Source organism: Polypterus senegalus, chromosome 3 (genome assembly GCF_016835505.1).
Source record: "Polypterus senegalus isolate Bchr_013 chromosome 3, ASM1683550v1, whole genome shotgun sequence".
NCBI classification, from domain to species: domain Eukaryota; kingdom Metazoa; phylum Chordata; class Cladistia; order Polypteriformes; family Polypteridae; genus Polypterus; species Polypterus senegalus.
This window is the reverse complement of record NC_053156.1, coordinates 205,723,689-205,743,009: the sequence shown is the minus strand read 5'-3', so window position 1 is coordinate 205,743,009 and position 19,321 is coordinate 205,723,689. Positions and strand designations below refer to the sequence as shown.

The 19,321-nt window shown below is 45.5% G+C and overlaps 1 protein-coding gene across 3 annotated transcripts in view; it reads left to right on the top strand.

The window, feature by feature from the left end:
• Nucleotides 1-19,321, top strand: part of zgc:174356 (uncharacterized protein LOC100137120 homolog) — a 240,705-nt gene that overhangs the window by 172,044 nt on the left and 49,340 nt on the right. For all 3 annotated transcript variants that reach the window (XM_039748386.1, XM_039748385.1, XM_039748387.1), the window contains one exon: nucleotides 4,455-4,538. In XM_039748386.1, the coding sequence (XP_039604320.1) occupies nucleotides 4,455-4,538 (84 nt within the window). The remainder of the gene's footprint in view (nucleotides 1-4,454; nucleotides 4,539-19,321) is intronic.

The window sequence follows — 19,321 nt, the reverse complement described above, 5'->3', positions numbered from 1 at the left end:
ATCAGTCTTGCATCTTTGTTGTCAACAGTAATGAAGGTATAATCCCTTGGTTGGGATAAGGTATCACAGACCCAAAATTACTAGCCTGTTTTTTTTTTTTAAGTCATTGCACGGAAATTACAGTCATGTAGTTTGATTTTTGGTGTTACGTTTTCATTGACTGTGCATGCCAACATTATTAGCTCAGCCTTCTGAAATATCAATAGGTTTCCTACAATTTTTTTTCCATTACCATTCCTTCTATAAATGCCCCAAAAATCAATCCCTCTCAAAGTCAATGAGACTCCTTCTTCAAACAACGGTGAACAAAATAATGGAGTAACTAGGTCTGACTAGTGTTTTAATAAGACTTAAGGTTGATTAAATACAAAGCTTAAATTATTCCATACCTGTGCATGTCATGGTCCTTGACTTCTCCTAAATTTCTGTTCTGCATATGTCTGTTCTTGTAGCTCTGATATTCTATTGGGATTTGATTTTTTTTTTAAGCATAAAAGACCCCCTATTACTGCCACAAGCAACACCATTTAACACTGGTATCTGCTTATCTTCTATGGCTTGATTGTATGTACATATCAACATTTCTGAGCATTACTTCCCAAATGTGGATTTCTGTCTCTCTTGGGCAACTAGAAAATAATCACTACAAAAAGTCATACTTATAATCACTAACATTGTTTAAGTATAAGAAAATAAGAAAAATATAAAAGCTGTCTGCATCTCATATATATATATATATATATATATATATATATATATATATATATATATATATATATAGATATAGATAGATAGATATAGATAGATACATATAGATATAGCTACATAGATATTGTGGTCCCCAGCCGGGGCAGGAGCCCGGCCGGGAGGCCCAGGAGGACCAGAGGAGGGCTTGTGCCTCCTCCAGACCACGAGGGGGCGTCCGTCCTGGTTATGTTGGGGACCTCGGGTACAGGGCATGGAAGCCCAGCCCTGTAGGGACCCGTGGCCACTGCCAGGCGGCGCCCCGATGCCGGAATATCTCGTGTGGTCCCGGCCGGGCTCTGGGCTTGTGCCTCCTCCAGACCGCGAGGGGGCGTCCGTCCTGGTTATGTTGGGGGCCATGGGTAGAGGGCTTGGAAGCCCAACCCTGTAGGGGCCCGTGGCCACCGCCGGGCGGCGCCCAGGTGCCTGAGGAACCCTGGAGGACAGCACTTCCGCCACACCAGGAAGTGCTGGGGGGATGACGACAGGGGACACCCGGATGGCTTCCGGGTGCGCAGTTGGCACTTCCACCACATTGGGGTGTGGCTAGGACTGATTGCCAGGAAGCAGCTGGAGCCCACCTGGGTTCCTATAAAGGGGCCGCCTCCCTCCAGTCATTGGCGGAAGTCGGGTGGAAGAGGACGGAGCTGAGTGAGGACTGGGCAGGAGAAAGAAAGGCACAGGACTGTGTGGCCTGGACATTGGGGGAATCGGTGCTGGAGGCACTGGGGTTGTGAGTGCACGTTACATTGTAAATATTATTGTAAATAAACGGTGTGTGGTGAAAATATGATGTCCGTCTGCCTGTGGCCGGGCCAGAGTCCACAGTGGCGTAGCCGGCAGGATGGTCCGTCTGGTTCAAGACGGGGACCTGCTTTTAATAAGTCTGTGGAGCGGCCCATGCACAACCCCGCGGGAGCGGTTTACCCCGAAGACCGCCGTCGGACCGAAGAATGGCCATCCCCGGGTGCGGAGGAAGGAAAACGGGCGTCGCCAGAGTGCAGCGGGCTCCGCGAGTCGCGCTGTCGCGAAGGACGGCCCAGCCGGCGTGGCGACACAGAAGGCCACACCGAGGCAGGAGCCTCGGAGTGACGGGATCCGGGAGGTGAGTGCCCTGCCCTGCAGTAATCAGCCCTTCGGGGTTGCACTTACCTTGTTTCCCACAGGGAGGGACGATCCGGATCCGCGTCCGTGGCAGGAGCATGCTGGGCCACGGGCTGTCGACAGCGCGAAGGAGGCTGCGAAAGCGGAGCTGCTGCAGCTCGGAAAATCGCAGCAGCTGCGAAGCTGTGAGGAGGCACGTCACAGCACCCAGAGTGGGGAAGACAAGATGGCCACGGGCCGGATGTCCCGCCCGCTGACAGGCACGGGATTGGCTGGTGTGTCTTGTGTGCCCGCCAATGATTGGATGGAGGCGGGACCAAGGAACACCAGTCTCGTGCCTACGAGAGACCCGATTGGGCCAGTGGGGCTGGCCCACAGGAGACAGGCGGGGAGTGGGGCTGATGGACAGGTAAGCCCACCACCGTCTGTCTCTATGTGCTCGCCTTTAGCAGAGGTGCTGAGTGCTCTTGCCGCTCGCTTGGAGCAGCTGACGGGGAAGGCGGTCGCGTCGGAAGAGACGCCGTGGGAGACGGAGGATCGGTGCGGCGCTGGAACCGGAGGCCGGCAGGGCACAGCGGGGGTGGTAAGTATTGCCGTCCCCGTAAAGCATGTGGGGGGATTCGCCAAACATGGCCGTGACTGTTTACGGGACGACCGGCTCCAAGTAGGCAACTCCCCAACAGCGGACGCGGCGGTGCAGACAGCCGACGAGGCGAGGAGATCGAGCACGCAGGGGCTGGTAGGATCGGGGCTGCTGAGTGCCCTGGGTCCTAGCGCCCTGCGCTCCAAGCCCGCAGCCATCTCCTGTCGCTCTGCCTGGACGCAGACAGGGCTGGATTTGAGCTTTTGCCATGCTCAGACCCAGACCGTCAGGCCGTCCAAGAGAAGAAGGAGGAACCGAAGGGTGAATGCCGGTTCCTCCGATAGGAGAGGACGCTGTGCTGGGTGCGCGCGTCCGGACGAAGGCCGTCCTCAGCGATGGCCGAGGGAAACCCCTGGGCGGCTGGGCGAGCCGCCTGCGAGAGCGGACCTGCTGACACCAGAAGGACGGTCAGGGAACCTGCGGCGGAGGACCTATACAGGCAAGTCGTGGGCTGTTGGAGACCGACAGGATGCTCGGGGCAAGTATCCAGGCAGTGCTTCTGGCCCTCCCTTTGCTTATTTTACAGATTCGAAGCCCCGACGAGCCCTGGATCCGACATCGTTTGGGACCTGCCCTCCTGGAACAGGCCGCTTCGCGGGAGGCCTCCGCTGGGAGGCTGATGGCGCCCCAGCTGGTGGGGATGGTGGAGACAGGAGCGGCGCGGACCAAAGGGGCATGTTGGCGCCGGAGGGGGTGCCGAAGACAGATGTCCCAGGGTGCCGTGTTGGACCCTGGGGGCAGAGTAGGACCCTCTCTGGGGACGTGCTGCCCTTTCAGGAAGTGCCGCTCGGACCCACGTGTCTTCACTAGCGGTGGGGCACTGTGACGCCCAGGAGGACCAGAGGAGGGCTTGTGCCTCCTCCAGACCGCGAGGGGGCGTCCGTCCTGGTTATGTTGGGGGCCACGGGTAGAGGGCTTGGAAGCCCAACCCTGTAGGGGGCGTGGCCACCGCCAGGCGGCACCCAGGTGCCTGAGGAACCCTGGAGCCCAGCACTTCCGCCACACCAGGAAGTGCTGGGGGGAAGACGACTGGGGACACCCGGACGGCTTCCGGGTGCACAGCCGGCACTTCCGCCACACTGGGGTGTGGCTAGGACTGATTGCCGGGAAGCAGCTGGAGCCCATCCGGGTTCCTATAAAAGGGGCCGCCTCCCTCCAGTCATTGGCGGAAGTCGGGTGGAAGAGGACGGAGCTGGAGTGAGGACTGGAGGCGGCCAGGAGAAAGAAAGGCACAGGACTGTGTGGCCTGGACATTGGGGGAATCGGTGCTGGAGGCACTGGGGTTGTGAGTGCACGTTACATTGTAAATATTATTGTAAATAAACGGTGTGTGGTGAAAATATGATGTCCGTCTGCCTGTGTCAGGGCCAGAGTCCACAATATATATATATATATATATATATACAGATAGATATATACTGTATATATATAGATATATAGATAGATAGATATAGATATATATATAGATAGATAAAGACAAATGGTGGCAGGTGTTAGGTATAAAGGATCATTGAATGGAATAAATCTTTACAGTCAGGAACTCAAATAAGTTACACACTAGCAAAAATAAGCAGGTACTTGCTAATATTTGGAAGAATAGTATACATGAAAAAATGTGGAACTAGAAAGGCATTTCTTAAGAACAGTTAAGAACAAACTTTCAATATGGACAGAAGCTAATACCTAATTTTATTCTTGGTGGTTTTATTACCTCCATTTACTGTTTGTGACTACTGTTTACAAATTGTATCTTCCATTTACAATTTAAATTTTTATCCTTATTGTCAGTTTTTGTTGGAGTGTCTTGGTATTATTCATCAGAAATGTGGCAAAGTTTAACTCAAAACATTTATATAGTATATAACAAGTATAGAACACTGCCTGAAGTAACTGTTCATATTTGTCCTGTCATGATATAATGACTCATGGTGTTTAATTTAATTTTTCTTTTTTTGTATTCTAGCTGCAGGAATTGGAGCAGTTTCTGGGTTTACACAAGCAGTAGTTCGCTCTGTGTCATCAAGGGTTGTTGAACCCAGTGAGCAAGGTAATTAATGAAAGTGATAAAAGGATTGTGATCTGTTTTTTCGTACAGGTGTTTTATAGAGATAAGAGGATTCATGTTATGCTTCCCATAGCTGTTAGTACAGAAAGAAAAGAAAATCTCCATTTTAAGTATTTAGTCAATTTCATTAGTTTGCATGTCATTCTTTTCTGAGATTATTACCTAGCATCAGTCATCTACTAAAACTAAAGTATTTAAATCTATAAACATTGACATGATGGTTATGTTTAATAAATAGATCATCACTTTCTTTTTTTCTGTTTTAAGATGATGTAGGAAATAATATTCTCTGTATTCAGTTCTAGTTAAAATTTCTATACCATGTAACCCTAAACTTGAATTTACATAACAATGTCATGTACATTTAAATGGCATTCTTTTCTTTTCAATTTGTAAATACTGTCATTTTGAGCATTATAGTAAATAAAGCACAAAATGGTAATCAGTCCTGTGGCCTCATGTATAAAACTTGCTTATGCTCAGTTAGTCTTTCTAATTCTATTTCCGTTCAGTCGGTGCACCTAATTCATTGATTAACATATTTACATTAACTGTGACCTTAAAAATTGACAAGAAAAATACTCATAATTCAAGACTCTTGGGGGAATAGGAAATTAAGACCTAAACTATTTCACTTCCAGTTAAGACTATAATATGACACCAAAAACTCAGAATCAGTGTCTCCATGATGGGACAGTTAACTTCGTAAGCTGGAATGTTAAAGGCCTGAATCACGAATTAAAGAGAAAGAAAGTACTTTCTCACCTAACAGGTCTAAATGCTAAAATAATATTTTTACAGGAAACCCACTTACTAAGTAAGGATCAGTTCCGGCTGCAAAAAGACTGGACTGGCCAAATGTTCCATTCTAGTTTTACAAAGAAAACTAGAGGGGTGGGAATTCTCATACATAGAACAGTACCATTTGTAGCATCAGATGTAGTATTGGATCCTGAAGGGAGATATGTGATGGTCATGGGAGACTTATCTAACTGTAAAATTATTTTGATAAATGTTTATGCACCTAATGTTGATGATAAGGAATTTATACAAAATTTATTTGCATCCATTCCCAATCTGAACACTCATAAACTTATAATGGCTGGGGACTTTAATTGTGTTCTAAATCCACTTTTAGATAAGACTTCCTCCACAGGGGGAACGACAACTAACACCGCAAAGATAATTACAAAGTTTATAACTGATCACAACTTATCAGATCCCTGGAGGTTTTTAAACCCAAATTCAAGAACATATTCTTTCTACTCACCAGTACATCATTGCTACTCAAGGATTGATTACTTCTTTATAGATAATAACTTCTTGCCTAAGATTAAATCTTGTAAATACGATGCTATTGTTATTTCAGACCATGCTCCGATGATCTTGGAGCTGAAATTACTAAGCCCCATACACTCACCCGCAGATGGCGTCTCAATCCGCTTCTATTAGCTGACGAGAATTGTACTGAATTTATATCCAAACAAATTGAATTCTTTCTAGAGACAAATACATCCCCTGAGATCTCTGCAGGAATACTCTGGGAAACTCTTAAGGCCTTCTTAAGAGGACAGATTATCTCATATCTTTCCCACAGAAATAAATCCGAGCGAAGAAAGTAGCAGAGATAAAAGCGAAATTACTAAAATAGATGAAGAACATGCCAGACTACCAAGCGAGACTCTACATAAGAGGAGGCAGGCTCTACATTCAGAATTAAACCTCTTGACAACTAAAGAAACCGAACAACTAATTTACAAATCCAGACATCATTATTATGAACATGGAGAAAGCTAATAAGCTTTTAGCGCAACAAATTCACAAGCAAGAAGTGCAACGCAATCTCGGTAATTACTAACACGAATGGAGATAAAATCATCGAACACAAAAATATAATGTACACTTTTAGAGACTACTATAAATCCCTATATACTACTGAGTTTAAAGAAGACAATATACAATCTAATGCATTTCTGGATAAATTACAGATACCACAAATTGACGCTATTAGTGTGGAGGAGCTCGATAAACCTCTGTCATTATCAGAATTACTGGATGCTATAAAGTCACTCCAAGGTGGAAAAGCAGCAGGCCCTGATGGCTACCCTGCAGAGTTTTACAAGAAATTCTCCGCTCAGCTAGCTCCCTCCTATTAGCAACATTTACAGAAGCCAGAGATAACCAATCTCTTCCACAAACCTTTCGCCAAGCACTAATCACTGTCTTTCCAAAACAAAATAAGGACTTATTACAATGTGCATCATACAGACCAATTTCACTTCTGAATAACGACGTTAAAATACTCTCTAAAATCATAGCTAGAAGGATGGAGAAAGTGCTCCCTCAATAATATCACAAGACCAAACTGGATTTATTAGGGGCCGACACTTATCTTCAAATCTTGACGCCTGTTTAATGTAATATACTCACCAACTAAATCAAACACCCCAGAAATATTATTATCATTGGATGCAGAAAAAGCATTCGACATGATTGAATGGAAATACCTTTTACTATTTTGGAGAAGTTTGGGTTTGGCCCGAACATTTGTGCATGGATTAAATTACTGTATACTAACCCAGAAGCTTCAGTTTGCATCAATAACATTTGCTCAGACTACTTTAAACTAGAGCGTGGCACAAGACAAGGATGCCCTTTGTCACCACTGCTGTTTGCAATTGCCATTGAACCACTGGCAATACATTGTCGAAATACTGATCAGATAAAGGGGATTAGCAGAGAAGGACTGGAACAGAAAATCTCATTATATGCAGATGACATGGTACTGTATATATCGGACCCAGAAAATTCTGTGCCTGCAGTCTTAGCAGCACTCACAGAATTTCAAAAGCTCTCTGGTCTCAGAATTAATCTGAATAAAAGTGTACTCTTTCCGTGAATTCGCAAGCATATAATATTAGATTAGACACCCTTCCTTTTATCATTGCAGAACAGTTTAAATACCTCGGGGTAAACATCACAAGTAAACATAAAGCTCTTTATCAACAAAATTTCGTCGTCTGTATGGAAAAAATTAAACAAGACTTGCATAGATGGTCAACCCTTCATCTCACACTAGCTGGAAGAATTAACACTGTTAAGATGAATATTCTTCCTAAGCTCCTTTTTATTTCAAAACATACCAATATACATTAATAAATCGTTCTTTAAGCAATTAGATTCAACAATAACCTCATTTATTTGGAATTCTAAACATCCACGCATCAAAAGAGCGACCCTACAAAGACAAAAGGCAGAAGGCGGCATGGCTCTACCTAACTTCCAGTTTTATTACTGGGCGCAAATATACAGTCGATAAGAACCTGGACACAAATAGAAGAACATACACAGGCATGGACCGCAATAGAAGTAAAATCCTGCAGTACTTCTTTGTATTCCTTGCTTTGTGCTCCAATAAACACACGTTATCGGCAATACACTAATAACCCAATTGTGCTCCACTCACTTAGAATCTGGAACCAATGTAGAAAGCATTTTAAGACGGAGAAGCTTCTTTCTGTGGCACCCTGCAAAAGAACCACCTCTTTCAACCCTCACAAACATATGCAGTTTTAATATCTGGAAAAATTTGGAATTAACTTGCTTAGAGATCTTTATATAGACAACGTCTTTGCATCCTATGAACAATTACATTCCAAATTTAACATTCCAGCTACAAATTTCTTTCACTATCTTCAAATCAGGAACTTTGTTAAACAGAACCTTCCAGATTTTCCTCATCTTGCACCCTCATCCACGCTGGAAAAATTATTGCTCAATTTCAAGGAGTTAGACTCCATCTCTACAATATATAAAATCCTTTTACAATCCCTTCCTTTCAAAGATCCAAGAGGACACTGGGAAAATGACCTCTCAATTAATATATCAGAAAAGGAGTGGAAAGTAGCAATGCGGAGAATTCACTCAAGCTCCATATGCAAAGCATACAATTATACAACTCAAAATTATATATCGAGCACATCTGTCTCGACTAAAACTCTCAAAGTGTTTCCCAGGGCATGATCCAACCTGCGAACGTTGCAACCAAGCCCCAGCCTCACTAGGTCACATGTTCTGGGCCTGCTCCAAATTAACATTATTCTGGACAAAAATTTTTAATTACCTCTCAGACAGTCTTGGACTCACAATCCCTCCTAACCCATTAACAGCTGTGTTTGGGGTTCTTCCAGAGGGTCTTAAAGTGGAGAAAGACAAACAAATTGTGATTGCATTCACTACACTGTTGGCACGCAGACTTATTCTGATAAACTGGAAGAACCCAAACTCTCCTCTTTAAGTCAGTGGGAAACTGATGTGTTATATTATTTAAAATTGGAAAAAATCAAATACTCAGTTAGAGGATCTGTGCAGACTTTTTCAAAACATGGCAGGATCTAATCAGTAATATTTTGAAATGATTTATAAAGCACAGAGAATTTGTTGATTTAGGTATTTTTAAAAGCCTTAAATTTTACACCGTTTGGCTTGCTCTCTCTCTCAAGGGTGGGGATCGATCTGTTCTTAGCATAATTCTTTTTTTTTGTAAAACTTGATTGCTATGTATTGATTGTAATAAAATTAATAAATAAATAAATAAATAAAAAAAATAAATAAATAATTCAAGACTATTTTAGTAACCTGTTACATCCTTTGGAACAGACGCCCAGGCCACTCCTTAAACTCCTTCAAAGTTTGTAACAATCAGCTATCACTAATTCCAACTAGTTGAGCTACTAAAACAGCAAGGTTGAATTCTGGAACTCTACAATAAAAAAACCATGCCTCCTTTAATTTACGATGTAACAAAACCAAATGTATTTAGAATTTAGATTTAAATCATAAACAAATACAGGTGCAGGTATTTATATATATATATATATATATATATATATATATATATATATATATATATATTGTGACAGATTAAGTGCTTGCTCGCACCCTTGCACCCTCAGACACCACGTCAGACACTAGGTAAAAGTCCAATAATGATATTTATTATATCAATAATGTGCACTAGGCACCCTCCACTCCCAAATACTCCGATAACAATACAATAACAACAATAATAATAATAATCCTCCATTCTCCCAGACGCTTAGCCACCCTGCCTCCCAACTCAGCTCATTGTCTGGAGCGAGGCACTGCCCTTTTATAGCCCCTGTCCGGAGGTGTTCCTGTCCCAACAGACCACAGTTCCTTATTCCTTCCGGGTCAGGGCAAACAGTCCTTTTCTTCACCCCGGGAGCACGTCGTTCCTTCCTGTCACGTGACCGTGACGTACTCCCGGGTCATAAGGCACGACAGAGCCCATAAGTCCCCCCACAGCGACTCCCAAGGTATCCAGCAGGGCTGTGTAAAAATACTACAAAGTCCATGAGGCCCTGCTGGACCTCGGGGCATGATCCTGCTGTCGGGAGAGCTCCTCCTAGCGGCCTGGGGGTGAGGACCGGCATGGAAAGCCGGTAGTCCTCCACAATATATATATATATATATATTGTGGACTCGGACCCGGACACACACAGACGGACATCGTCAGTTCCAACATGGTTTATTTACAATATTTACAACAATAATATTAGTGCACTTCCCAGGCCTCACAGTCCTTGTGCCTCTCTCTTGGCCGCCTCCCGCTCTCTCTCTTGCTCCGTCCTCTTCCGGATGGGCTCCAGCTGCTCCCCGGCACTCCTCCATAGACACATCCCAGTGTGGCGGAAGTGTCCGCTGCGCACCCGGAAGCCGTCCGGGTGTCCCCTGTCGTCTTCCCCCCAGTACTTCCTGGTGTGGCGGAAGTGCTGAGCTCCAGGGATATTCAGGCACCGGGGTGCCGCCTGGCGTCGGCCACGGGTCCCTACAGGGCTGGGCTTCCAAGCCCTTTACCCATGGCCCCCAACATAGCCAGGGCGGACGCCCCTCGCGGTCTGGAGGAGGTACAAGCCCTCCTCCGGTCCTCCTGGGCGTCCCGGCCGGGGCTGCCACAGTGCCCCACCGCTAGCAAAGACATGTTGGTCCGAGCGGCACTTCCCGAAAGGGCAGCACGTCCCCAGAGAGGGTCCTACTATGCCCCCAGAGTCCAACACGGCGGGGAGTCCTCCCGCGAAGCGGCCCGTTCCAGGAGGGCAGGTTCCAAACAGCGTCGGTCCCTGTGCTCGTCGGCGCTTCAGTCCTGTGGAAAGACAAAAGGGAGGGCCAGAAGCACCGAGCGTCCCACCTGTTTCTGTATCGGCAGCGCTCTCCCCCCCTACCGACAGCCCGCGACATGCCTGTTTGGCTCCTCTGCCGCAGGTTCCATGCCCATCCTCTCGGTGTTAACGGAACCGCTCTCGCAGGCGGCTTGTCCAGCCGCCCAGGGGTTTCCCTCTGCCTCCGCAGAGGACGGCCCTTCACCAGACGCGCGCTACCCAGCGCCGCGTCCCCTCCTATCGGAGGAACTGGCATTCACCCCTCGGTTCCTCCCTCTTCTCTTGGACGCCCTGATGGTCTGGGTCTGAGCATGGTGACAGCTCAAACCCAGCCCCGTCTGCGTCCCTGCAGAGCGACGGGAGACTGCCGCGGGCTTGGAGCGCAGGGCGCTAGGACCCAGGGCACTCATCAGCTCCTGTCCTGCCAGCCCCTGCGTACTCACTCTCCTCGCTCCGCCGGCAGTCTGCACTGCCGCGTCCACTGTTGGAGAATCACCTACTTGATGCCGGTCCTCCTTAGCAAAGTCACGGCCATTTTCGGCAAATCCACCCTTATGCTTTACGGGGACGGCAATACCTAACTTCTCCGCGGTACTCTGTCGGCCAAAGGCTCCAGCATCGCGCCGATCCTCCGTGTCACACGGCGTCTTCCCCGATGCGACCGCGTTCCCCTTCAGCTGCTCCAGCTGGACGACGCGAGCACTCAGCATCTGTAACAGAGGCAACTCTGTGGACCGAAAGGACTCCTCCGGCTCGCGCAGAGCCGCCGGCGAAAACAGGAAAGCAGACGTCGGTGGGCTTACCTGTCCGTCAGCCGTACTCGTCGTCTGCTTCCTGTGGGCCACTCCCTCTGGCCCAATTCAGTCTCTTCTCGGCACGAGACTGGCGTTCCTTGGTCCCGCCTCTGTACCGTCATTGGCGGGCACACAAGACACACCGGCCAATCCCGTGCCTGTCAGCGGGCAGGACATCTGGCTCACGGCCACCTTGTCTCCCCTTCTCTGGGTGCGGTGGCGTGCCTCCTGGCAGCCTCGCAGCTGCTGCGACTCTTCGAGCTGCAGTGGCTCCGATTTCGCAGCCTCCACTGCTGCCGCCGTCGCGCTGCCGACAGCCCGTGGACCGGCGTGCTCCTGCCACAGACGCGGATCCGGGTCGTCCCTCCCTGTGAAAAGCAAGGTATGTCTGACCCCGAAGGCCCGATTACTGCAGGGCAGGGCACTCACCTCCCGGTTCCCGTCACTCTGAGGCCCTTGCCTCGGTGTGGCCTTCTTTGTCGCCACGCCGGCCTGGCCATCCGTCCAGACAGCGCGACTCTCGGAGCCCGACGCCCGTTCTTCTTCCCCTGCACCCGGGGATGGCCATTCTGCGGTCCGGTGCCGGTCTTTAGGGTAAACCGCTTCCGCGGGGTTGTGCTCCCGCGCCGAGTGTGTGGGGTCTGCTGCTGCGCTGGGCTGTCCACAGAAATGGCTATGCCACTGTGGACTCGGACCCGGACACACACAGACGGACATTGTCAGTTCCACCACACACGGTTTATTTACAACTAGCAGAATACCCGCGCTTCGCAGCGGAGAAGTAGTGTGTTAAAGAAGGTACGAAAAAGAAAAGGAAAAATTTTAAAAATAACGTAACATGGTTGTTAATGTAATTGTTTTGTCATTGATATGAGTGTTGTTCTCATATCTATCTATATATATATATATATCTCTATCTATCTATATATATATATATATATATATATATGTTGTTCTCATATCAATCTATATATATATATCTCTATCTATCTATATATACAGTATATACTAGCAAAATACCCGCGCTTCAGCAGCGGAGAAGTAGTGTGTTAAAGAAGCAATGAAAAGAAAAGGAAACATTTTGAAAATAACGTAACCTGATTGTCAATGTAATTGTTTTGTCACTGTTGTGAGTGATGAGTGTTGTTGTCATATATATATATATATATATATATATATATATATATATATATATATATATATATATATATATATATATATATATATATTTACACACACATAAACATATATATATACATATCTATACATATACACATACTGTATATACATACATATATATCTACATATATACACACACATATATACACACATATACATACATACACACACATATATACACACAAATACATATATATATATATACATACATACACACACACATATATAAACATATATATACATATACATACATATCTACATATATACACACACAGCTATTTCAGTCAGTGCAATCGCTGTTTGTTAAAACGGTTGACTCCCGCTCTTACGTGCAATAACAAATCAAATCATTCAGTTGTCTTTGCTCATATGTCATTTTAGAGCTGGACGCCTGGCATCTTTTTGGCCACAAGTTCGTTTCTGTTTGGTGTGAGGTTCTGTGTTGTGGAGATTCTCAGGATGGATTGCAGGTGCTCATCAGTGAGGCGACTCCTGTGTGCTGTTTTGTTAGTCTTTATCACTGAGAAGAGCTTCTCATACAGATATGTGCTACCAAACATGCACAAGGTTCGAGCCGCATGTAGACGGACTTTTTTTGTTCTTCAACGTCACCAAAGTGCCGTGCAAACTCAGTGCGCAATAACTCTAGTAAGCGGTAAGTGTTCGGCAAGGCAGCTGAAGCGCTGCATTATGGGATCTGTAGTTTATTGTGTTACCAGCGCTTCATATACCCGGGCTTTAATAACAATAATACAGTATATAAAATGATCTCGCGGGCCAGGTATAATTACACGCCGGGCCGGATGTGGCCCGCGGCCCTTGAATTTGACACATATGGACTAAATAGAACTTGAAAAGATATATTTTTCAAATGTGATCGCGCAATTCAGATAGAGTTGACGCACTACAGCCTGCATGCCTCAATGAGTCATCCTCCCCTCGCTCTTACTTTTTTACCGTTTATCTAATGAATACACTGAGTATGGCTTTACCAAAACAATCATTGATGGCGAATAAAGTATCCATTATTCGAGTATGTAGAGCGGGATATATATATATATATATATATATATATACCCACGTATCGTAGCGGAGAAGTAGTGTGTTAAAAAGGTAGAAAAAGAAAAGGGAACATTTTAAAAATAGCGTAACATGACTGTCAATATACAGTATTTGTTTTGTGAGTGTTACTGAGTGTTGCTGTCATCAAGGATTTGATTATCATTATTTCTTTCAATCAGGTTCGTATTTGTAGGATGTGTTGTGTTCAAGTTACATTCCGTGTTTGTCAATCGTTGTAAAGATGACAGGTTTCATTCATCGATTCGTTTCTTACTGCATCAATAAACAGCTCGTCTTCTTCTTTATCTGAGACCTGACACACTGCATGCACGGGTTTTTACACTGTCTTCCTTTAGCGGGACATTGACTTTTCCACCGTGTGCTTTGTTTCCACAGTAGCTGCATTTATGAATATGCTTATCAGACGCTTCATATTTTTGCTGCCTTTTCAATTGTGTAATTCGGTTTTGTTCAGCTCTTTGGAACTGTTGCTTTTTATCTGTGCACTGCGTCAGTTCACGTGAGCCACTCGGTGTACTTGCATCGAATGTTCCCAGCTGTGCTGGTGCCATCTCGTGCTATGTCCATAGCTTTATTTAATGTTACCTTAGTCCTGGCACTTAAAACTTTCTCTCGCAGTTTCGCTGAGTTTGTGTCAAACACCACCCTGACCATCTCATCTTCCTCTCCATAAGCACAGTCCTTCACCCGTGAATATTTACCCGTGGCAGTTTGCTATTGGATTACCGCTGACGGACGGCCTTATATGGGCAGGCACTAAATTACAAACGCCAGCGGCAGCCTGTCTATGAACTTAATTTAAAGTGTAGGTTTACATCGTGCTTTGTTTCCGAAGTAGCAGAACTCATGAATATGGTTGTATATGTCACTCGCTCGCTTCTTATTGTTTCGCTGCCTTCTCAATTATATAATGCATGTTTTCTTCAGCGCTTTTTGAGGTCTTCCTGGTTTTCTATGTACTGCGTGATTACGTGGGAGGCGTGATGATGTCACACGAAACTCCGCCCCCACGGCGTTGAAGCTCATCTCCATTACAGTAAATGGAGAAAACTGCTTCCAGTTATGACCATTACGCGTAGAATTTCGATATAAAACCTGCCCAACTTTTGTAAGGAAGCTGTAAGGAATGAACCTGCCAAATTTCAGCCTTCCACCCACACGGGAAGTTGGAGAATTAGTGATGAGTCAGTGAGTGAGTGAGTCAGTGAGTCAGTGAGTGAGTGAGTGAGGGCTTTGCCTTTTATTAGTATAGATACCCGCGCTTGGCAGTGGAGAAGTAGTGTGTTAAAGAAGGAAAGAGAAAGAAAAGGAAACATTTTGAAAATAACGTAACATGATTGTCAAAGTAATTGTTTTGTGTATTTGGCGGCAGCGTCACAAAGTTGTTTTCGGTAGCTGCATCAGAAAATGTACCACAACGTCTGACACGCCTCCTTTTTACTGTTTTCTCACAGCTTGGATTGCTGCTGTCATATATATACACACACACACACACACACACACACATACATACATACATACACATATATATATATATATACATATATATACACATACATATCTTCATATCTATATACATATCTACATATACATACATACCTATCTACATCATATATACACACACACAAATTATATATATGTGTGTATATGTATGTATGTATGTGTGTGTGTGTGTGTGTATATATATATACACATACATATACTTGTGTGTATGTTTGTATGTGTCTATATGTGTGTGTATAAGTTTGGTCACTGAGTGCAAGGGAAAAATAATAAATTATAGTCTATAAGTTATTAAATAGTAAAACATTAACGTTTTAAGAAGTACAGGTACATTGAAATTACATTTTCTATGTGAACGTTCAAATTTGTGCCTCTGGTAATGTGCCTTACCGGCATTTAGAGAAAATTAGTTTTGTGTCCTCTGCAGTGTTAAGAGAGAAAGGCTTTGGTTTGGGATAAAAGGAAAAAAGGTGTAAAGAAAGGAAAGTTGCCTTTTTCTTTTATATAGTATAGAGATGTGTTAAGCTGGCGTTATGATCACCTTTTGGGGACAGTCGCGGTGGGTCTTGTGTAGACTGGTGAGATGTCCCGCCATTAATCGGCTGTGATGGCACTGTCAGTCCTCCACTCCTGTGCGTGTCTTCATAATCCGAGCTGAGGACCTCATAATCGTATCGTGCAAAGAAAGTGTGAATCGCCTTAATATTATTTTGCCGTGGTGTAGAAAGGGGTCCGTGTTTGCACTTGTCTGGGCGATAGCGCAGGGGAGGATGAAAAAATTAAAAGTGCTCACTTTGACTTAAGGCAGAAGCGCAGTCAGCGTCTCAAAGGCCGGCACAGCTATGCACGCGCGCTGGCTGCTCGACTTTTGCTGGGCAGGAGACCCCAGTTTTTGCAGACACGTTCATGATATCAAAAGTCTCAGCGCTCTTTGAAGGTCATTCATATATATATATAGCAAAATACCAGCGCCTTAGCGGAGAAGTAGTGTGTTAAAGTAATGAAAAGAAAAGGAAACATTTTAATAATAACGTAACATGATTGACATTGTCATGAGTGTTGCTGTCATATATATGCCTGCCTAAATAAGTCACCCTCGCTTTGCTCTTACTTTTTTACCGTTCATTTATTCATGGCTAGTGGCGGAAAAATTATAAAATGGAAGGAGGATGGCTTTACCAAAACAATTATTGATGGCGAATCGATTATTCATAAAGCTTGAATTGGTGATCTGTTTTTCTGTGTTAACCTCATATTTTTTCATACTTCTTCTCAAACTAAGGTGGTGCGAGGGTAAAATGAATCGGGATGCGCTGATCAATGTAATCGGTGTACCAGGAAATTATGCATTGACAAAAGCTCCCCTTTGCTTGTAATGCAAAGTGTGATTAAATGCATTATTTTTTAACACGTTTAAGCTTCTCAGCTGTGCTTGTGCTAAGAAAAGGAAAGATTTTAAAAATAACGTAACACGATTGTCAATGTGACCTTTTGTAAGTATTGCCTGGAGGATTCAGTGTGGAGAAACTCTAGAGACAGCGTGTGTATTAACTTGTGGATTTTTCTGTGAGTATTTGGTGGCAGTCTGACGAAGTTGCTTCAGAAGACGGCGTTAGTCATAGAGCTCAGCTCAGAGCGAAATGAGATGAATGGGAGGGGAGATGATGACGTGACTCCCCCACCCGCCTTAACTGTCAATCCCCCACAAACACAGTCTCTCGGAATTTGCATAAGCACACCCCTTCACCTACAATTTTAACTTAGTTACAAAGTGATCAAAACTCGTTTATATCCTGCGTCCTCTCATTAAACTTGTATCCCGCATTACCTGTGGGCATGTGAAACGCCAGCGGTAGCCTGTCTATGAACTTAATTTAAAGTTTAGGTTTACACTTTGCTTTCTTTCCGAGGTAGCAGCACTCATGAATATGGTAGTATATGTCACTCGCTCGCTTCTTATTGTTTCGCTGCCTTCTCAATTATATAATGCATGTTTTCTTAAGCGCTTTTGGAGGTCTTCCTGGTTTTCGCACTGCGTTGACAGTCAGTTCACGTGATTACGTGGGAGGCGTGATGATGTCACACGAAACTCCGCCCCCCCCACTTCTTTCCAGCTCAACTCTATTACAGTTAATGGAGAAAAATACCTTCCAGTTATGACCATTAGGCGTACAATTTCGAAATGAAACCTGCCCAACTTTTGTAAGTAGGCTGTAAGGAATGAGCCTGCCAAATTTCAGCCTTCTACCTACACGGGAAGTTGGAGAATTAGTGATGAGTCAGTGAGTGAGTGAGTGAGTGAGTGAGTGAGTGAGTGAGTGAGTGAGTGAGGGCTTTGCCTTTTATTAGTATAGATATTTACAACAATAATATTAGTGCACTTCCCAGTGCCTCCAGCACCATTCCCCCAAATGTCCAGGCCTCACAGTCCTTGTGCCTCTCTCTTGGCCGCCTCCCGTCCTCTTTCTAGCTCCTCTTCCACCCGACTTCCACTCTCGACTGAAGGGAGGAGGCCCCTTAAATAGGAACCCGGATGGGCTCCAGTTGCTCCCCGGCACTCCTCCGTAGACACGCCCCAGTGTGGCGGAAGTGCCGGCTGCACACCCGGAAGCCGTCCGGTGTCCCTGTTGTCTTCCCCCAGCACTTCCTGGTGTGGCGGAAGTGCTGGGCTCCAGGGATATTCAGGCACCGGGGCGCCGCCTGGCGGTGGCCACGGGTCCCTACAGGGCTGGGCTTCCAAGCCCTTTACCCGTGGCCCCCAACATAACCAGGGCGGACGCCCCCTCGCGGTCTGGAGGAGGTACAAGCCCTCCTCCGGTCCTCCTGGGCGTCCCGGCCGGGCAGTTGCGGAAGTGCTGAGGTCCAGGGCTCCCAAGGCATCGGGGCGCCTCCTGGCGGTGACCACGGGCCCCTACAGGGTTGGGCTTCCAAGACCTTAACCCGTGGCCCCCAAAGTGATCCCAAGTGGGCGTACGCCCTCTTCCGGTCCCTCAAGACGTCCCGGCTGGGTCGTCGCCCCTTGCATCCCTGACAATATATATATACTTTAGCACGATGGCCATGGGGGACACAGTTGCGTGTCAAATCATCACGCCTCTTACGTAATCACGTGAACTGACTGTGAACGCAGTACGTAGAAAACAAGGAAGAGCTCCAAATAGCGCTGAAGAAAAACACATACAAGCTTATTCATAAGTGCAGCTACTGCAGAAACAAAGCATGGTGTAAACAGTAAGTTTAAATTAAGTTTATGGACACGCTCCCGCTGCTGTTTGTCATGCCTTCGTCGAATACTTTATTCACGAGATACAAGTTTAATGAGAAGACACAAGGTATAAACGAGACTTTGGATCACTTTGTAACGGAGTTAAAATTGCTGTAGCGAGAAACTTTTAAGTGTCGGGTCGCAACATCACACAAGAGAGCAGCTCACGTGAACTGACTGAATGCAGTACGAGTGATCACTTCCATGCATCAAACCTGTTCAAAAAACACATTACACAATTGACAAGGTAGGAAAAGAATATACTCCGAGCTGAGCTCCACAGCTAACGCGGTCTTGCGGAAGCAAATTCGTCACGCTGCCACCAAATACTCACAGAAAAATCCACAAGTTAATACACACGCTGTCTCTAGAGTTTCTCCACACTCAATGTATTCCTCGCATCCCCGTTATACCCTCTGATCTCCCATTTCAATTCAAATGCCTCCAATTTCCAGTAAGGCTGTGCTTCGCGATGACAACTAATAAGTCTCAGGGACAGACTTGATTTGAGGCAACATTGCTTTTCTCCTGGACAACTATACGTTGCATTCTCAAGAGTAAGCTCGCGCAGCTTCGTCATATTACAACCGGAGTGCTGAACTGACAATGTGCTATATAAAGAGAACTATAACAATTGTAATAAACGAACATTAAAACAGCAGAAAACCCGTGGATTAAATAAAAAGGCAGCTTCCTTGGCAAAGCAAGGAAACAGGATGGCCTTATATGTCGTTCGTTTATAAAACAGCAGAGAAGCTG